Below are 6,000 nucleotides of genomic sequence, written 5' to 3'. Positions count from 1 at the left end.
CTGTTACATCTGCTTTCTGAAATGACGGCTGTAGATGGCAGATTTTAGCAGCAGTAGCTAGCTAACTAAACTAATGGTAGTCTGTGGCTTGATTAAAAAAAAAAAAAAGTTAAATGGTGACTTACTAACATGTCTGGCTGACTCCTACATGTTTCTGAAATATGCCTGTGATGCTACATACATGAGATTGTGTTTAAAGCTACATGTCCCAGGCAAAAAGTTAGCATCCGAACTAATCGATGATCCATGGAGAAGACTATGTACTTGGTGCTGCTATTATTTAAGTATAATAAGGAAAAGTGTAAGATCGGACCCAGTTTTGCTACGTAGCTTAGATACTTGTTTATATTTCTAAATAGTATGTTTTCACTTTCAAAGTTACAAGAGAAAATAAGTTTGGAATCGGGACTAAGAATAGTACAGTATATGGATACTGTCCGTGTCTGTGAGGGCGCAAGGCTACATGACATAGATTTCATCATCAGAGGGCGTATGCGTACGATCTGTGTGGACATCCACGTGTACCCAATTTATTGTAACCGTGCAGACTTGTTTTTGGACTTTCCATGCTCCAGAAAGCAGTATAAACTCAACTACAATGCCTCTGTAGTGTCTGCAGCGCCTGCAGCTGTACATGTGCGTATTCATTTGCTAATATAATCCAGGTTCAACAAAAGACTGGTGGCAAATGTAGCCCACAACATCTCATGTAACGTTGGTTGGAATTGCTCAGGTGTGAAAGTACTAATTTCCAATGAGGGAAGTTGCATCCAGGACCATGTTCCATATAATGAGGAGATTCTAAGCAGTAGATGTACTAGTCCTGAATTTCTTTTTTCTTTTTACATAATCTAAAACCATAAAGGGTAAAGTTAACTAATGATGTGCTCTTTGGTGTTTAAAGTACCTCTAGGTTACCAGTGTTGATAGTAAAATTGTTAGCCAAACATGACGACTAATGAATGCACGCAATGTCAAGTTTAAACCGTACAAAAAAAAAAAAAATACACCACCCTCCAAACAGTTTAACATCAGTCTCACTGCAACCCCACATACACTGCTTCAACATGTGGAGAAATCCAAAGCTTGACAGGCCTGCTGTGCCTAGTTACAGTTGCTAAGCGTTTAACTTAATGGTCACTACTGTTTTTCTAACCTGCTTTAGGTGAAACAATGGCCTGTATGACAAAAGCCTCGATGGCATGCGCTCTGTCCTGGACTCAAACTTTTAACTCATAGTCCTTCAGAATTAACATTTCTCATTATTGTCCACAACAACTGAACTTACAGTTAGGAAACGTAAGGCTTTTATCATACAGAATAGGGCTGAGGTAGGTCAGAAAAACGATAGATGCCTTCAGGGAGGGGTTTACGAACGATCAACTGCCATGTTTGAACTATTAAATGCCCCAGAGCATTATTAAACAGCTCATGATGATGACCAGATGTGTGCAGCTATTTTCTGTCTTTTCACAGCAAATTCAAAATGTCATACTATTGCTTGCAGAAATCTCAAACCTTTAAAGTTCATTTGAGGTCAAAAACATAACTAGGATGTTGTCTCATGTCTCCAGACTCAGGCACAACTTAATAGACTTGTCATGTAAACAGCATAAAAAAATAAAACCAGAAAAAAGAAAAAGACAAATCTTTAAAATGCTGATTGAAAGAATATATCTCATACAAAAAAAGAGAGAGAGAGAAAGAGGAAAAAAGGCTATAGACTTTTAAATTAAGTGCAGTTTTTCCTTGTCAGAGAGCATAGGAGATGAGGGGCATGTGAAACTGGTGCAGATCGTGCAAAAAAAAAAAAAAAAAAAAAAAAAATTCCAACGTGTGATCAAAGACTGACAGCTCTCAGAGAAAAAGCGCTGAAACTTCCAAAGGAACACAACCCCGTCCCCTCTCTCCTTCCATCTCCCCTTCACACACCTACGCACACCGTCTTTGCAGGCTGTGGTGACAATAATGGATCCTGGCGGAGTCGCGACAGGAGGCTCCAAACGTTAACAGCTTTGTGTTATGTCATGAATGTCTGATTACCCCCTACACCCCCTCACTACCCCACCCTCCTCCTCCTCCTCCCAACATTACACCAATATGGTGCTACTGACTTCCCATGTGCTCTATGAGAACAGAGTGGTGAACAGTGTTAAGTAGAGGTCATGTGCACAAGAGTAATAAGGTTGTATCTAAATACACCTACTATTTTTGTTCATTTATGTGCAGCCCACTATATACTAAAGTATTTTACATTAAAGGGTGAGTTTAATAGCTGTCAGCTGTTCAGCTTGTCACGTTTCTGTCACATTAAAGAGGAGTTCAGAGCAGCGTCTGACAGTCGGGGAAAGATGACTGTTCCTGTTCCATCATGTTTTTATTTACATCAATCGGTCCGTCCCAGTTGGATAGAAAAGGCGATGGCGCACACAACTAAGCCCTGATTACCTATTGTTTTTTATGACAATATGGAGGATATGGAGATTGACGGATCCAGAAGCTGAGTGAAGAGAGCGCTTTTGTATTGTGAGTGTGTCTAATATATCTCCAGGATGTCACAGTCTCCGATATCTCTGATGATCTGCGCTGGATAAACTGGCAATCTGTGCAGAATACAAAGTTAAAACAGACTATTTTTCAGTGCACACTAGCAAAGAAGTTACTTGGTTAATGCTGCAGCAGCCTGCTGCTTACACATGATGCACACACGGTTACACATGATTCAATTAAGACAGCCAATATGGATGAAACACATCATCATTTCTTGAAGGTACAAGACTTCCTTTAAGATAAAGGCTATAAAAAACATCCACCTGCTGCTTTCATGTGTTTATAGGCATTAAAATTAACTGGCAAGAAATGCCGATGTGGAGAACATGTTAATAAGATTCCCTTAACTCAATGCCTTACTGGTGCGCTTGCCTTAACATTCACGCCACACTTTCTATTTGTGGAATGTTGCACGTCACATTTTTTTGCAGACCCATGAAAACAGGGCCAGAAGGACAGAAGGAGAGGAAAGGGTGTGAGAAAACAAAGAAATAATCTAAGAATGTATTTTAATCAAGGCAGAATTGTTCATTTGGATCTTTACTTTAAAAACAACCTTGTGAAGAATCTTGTGAATACCGAATTTAGCTTCTGTGAGGATGATTCACGTTATTTCTGAACTGGCCATTCACATAAAGATGCCACGTCTCTATTTCCTCCCATTGTAAAAACTCAGGCCAAAATTTCGGCAGACACACTGTCATCTTGCACTGGTGACGTCATTTGGAGCCGGGGTCCGTCTGTCTCTCAGTGTTGGAAAAGCGCTTTTGAGTTCCCACTGATACAGCTGGCCAACTCAATCATTAGCAGTTCTCAGCTGTCAATCGTGATGTGAAACCTGCTTTTTATAGGATTAAATAACTAATTAATATCAGACTGATCAGGAAAAATGAACACTTGATCATACATCAGTGTAATAAGAACTACCTAAAATGAAAGAAACCAACTTTGGGAAAAATTTATGTGACGTGTACTGTTTCTAGTTTGGCCCATGTTCTACCCATTTGAATGGAGGGCGACAGATTTATGACCAATACCACCAGGAGGTGATCAAGATGTTTTGGCTCTACTTTTGGCTGTCATGTTGTCAGTTCTAAATACGTCAATGGAATTGACCCTTTGTTAAACTCCACAGTTGTTAGTGTTACTGTTGCTATGTCTGTCAAGCTTTCCATTCTCGCACTGGACACATGCAGTTTACAGTGACGACAGTGGCTGACGCAACTTCAAAACTGTCAGTAATTGTTGAAACACTAAGCCTTCAATTCCACAGAGAAGTAAACAAAAGCAGCTTCTCATTTCTAGCTGATTATCAGGGAATTCGACTAAAATGATGGCTCTCACCAGCAGATCTCACAAGTGTAGCTAGTTAATATAAGCTAATGTTAGCTGGCTGAGAAGTCTGTCTCCAGCTGTGTTTGTAATGTTTCCATCTGAAACATTTTAAAACAAAAAACATGTAAAAGTGTCTGGAATATGTTAAGTAACTTAACAGAGGCTTACATGATAAATAGGGCAACGTTAATGCTAAAAGACCTAGTATAAGCTAGCTTATACCCCAGCAATCACTGGATGGGCAGTGAAATAAGGAACACCTATTACAGACAAGAGAAATACACTCATTAATGTTGAAAAAAGACTAGCAGTCAGACCTCAATCACCCCAGAGAGAGACTCAGAATAACATCTAAGCTAAAACAGCTTAGACCTAAGCACAGTTTGGTTGTGCAGCGGCTCATATCCTCCTCGAACCCCCCACATAACAAATCCCACTTTAACCCCTGGAGGCAGCAGGCCACGAGTTTGGCAAATGCAGTGGTATCTAACACGAGTTTGGCATGAAGTAATGTTACTGCAGGTGAGAAAGCTAGTTTGCAGGACATGCTAACATTAGCAGTTTACGTTGGAGCAGACAAAGACAAACTTAAATCTATTCCTCAGACATTTGCTTGTGTTGTTAGGTGTGTGAATGATGACAAAAAAGCAAACAAACTCAGGAAACATCTCGTATCTCTGTTCTTAAAGCCACATGCATGAAGCTTCAACACGTAGAGAAATCCACAGCTTGACAGACCAGCAGTGTCTTGTAACGGTGGCTAAGCTATGATTGGACCGTTGGAAGAGGAACTTAGCAAAGGGTCAATCGGACTGTGAACAGTTTATTTTGATCTCATTTACATGCACATTTGTAGGTGTGTTTTTTTTTTCTCACTGAAGAGAGCGAGAGAAAAAGCGCATTTGTGTTATTAATCTATGCATGCCTGATTGAGTATATTTCTAGCTGTCACCATATGTGACTTAATGTATATTCTGAGGTAGTCCTGGATTCAGAGAGGAGGAGGGGTAGTTAATATATAAGACATGTCCCTTCATATGTAAGCAGGTCTAAGGAAAACCTAATAAGTGATGTCGATGTTACTACTGAACTGCAGCCTCTAACCACTGTTTGTCTTACATTGTTGCAGTGTGGGTGGGAGGACGGGATAACAAAAAGGGTGGGTTGAGTCGGTGTGTGTGGTTTGTGGAAGGAGGGAGACACATTTCCCCTCGCTCACTGACAGTCTCTCTCTCTGCAAAGTCCTTCTGTGTTTGAAGGGAAACTAACTGTGTCCCTCCTGGCACGAAGCAGGAGGAAAAAAAAAAGAAGAAAAACAGGAGATGTCACGTTCCTTCAGGTTGTGTTGTGACCAGGAGAGACGGCTCAGATATGTAAACCATCTAGCCCAGCGCCCTTCTGCCATCTTTCTTTGTCTTTGCAAGCGGGAAAAAAAAGGTCACATTTTTGCCTCTGGGAACAAAAATCAATGTATTGCCATGGTATTGGAAATAACAATCAGCAGAAAATAACATTTTTCTGAGTCAGACAAAGCCCCCTCGGCGGTGCTGAGCAACAGCTCATGGTCCTGCCTCAGGCCTGAGGTTGTGCTCCAAGGCGACCGTACTCCAACGATGAAAAGGCTTCTGCACTGGATTGAAGGAGTGCATGTTTCAGAGCTGATCAGAGAAAAATAATTTAAAAAAAAGGCTCCACATCAACATGTTAGAATGCTACACCGCACGTCCTCTCAGTCATTGGTTGATTCAAATCTCTTAGTAGCTGAAAGGCCCATTGAGCGATATGGGAAAAGGAGGTTAAGAAAACACGAGGTCCTTCCACGTACGAATAGAGGCCTCTAAGTTCAGTAGACGACTGCAGGGCAAGAAAAGAGGAGTAAGAGCAGGAGGAGGAGGATGGGGGGGTCTGCAGAGAGCCATGCTTATCATCTCTTGTAGTGGTTGGGTGCGTCAGCAAAGGCAAACTTCAACCTGTAGGCTTCAGCCAGCAGCACGCTCACTTCCTCATTGCCCCAGTGCATTGTGGGAAGGTTTTGCAGGAGGATCATCAGACCCTGTTGGATAAAAAAGAAAGAACAAACAGTTTAGAGAAAAGCACAATAGACAACAAATCAGA

At 41.1% G+C, this 6,000-nt stretch overlaps 1 protein-coding gene across 3 annotated transcripts in view; it reads right to left on the bottom strand.

Annotated features, from left to right (window-relative positions):
- Window positions 1-5,082: 5,082 nt before the first annotated feature.
- The window catches only part of tbc1d22a (TBC1 domain family, member 22a), a 159,428-nt gene continuing 158,510 nt past the window's right edge, over window positions 5,083-6,000 (bottom strand). For all 3 annotated transcript variants that reach the window (XM_084711034.1, XM_084711036.1, XM_084711035.1), the window contains one exon: window positions 5,083-5,938. In XM_084711034.1, the coding sequence (XP_084567160.1) occupies window positions 5,810-5,938 (129 nt within the window). In that variant the 3' untranslated portion in view covers window positions 5,083-5,809. The remainder of the gene's footprint in view (window positions 5,939-6,000) is intronic.

This window comes from Lutjanus erythropterus, chromosome 22 (genome assembly GCF_056507025.1).
Source record: "Lutjanus erythropterus isolate fLutEry1 chromosome 22, fLutEry1.hap2, whole genome shotgun sequence".
Lineage (NCBI taxonomy): Eukaryota > Metazoa > Chordata > Actinopteri > Lutjaniformes > Lutjanidae > Lutjanus > Lutjanus erythropterus.
This window is presented reverse-complemented; position numbering and strand designations above follow the sequence as displayed.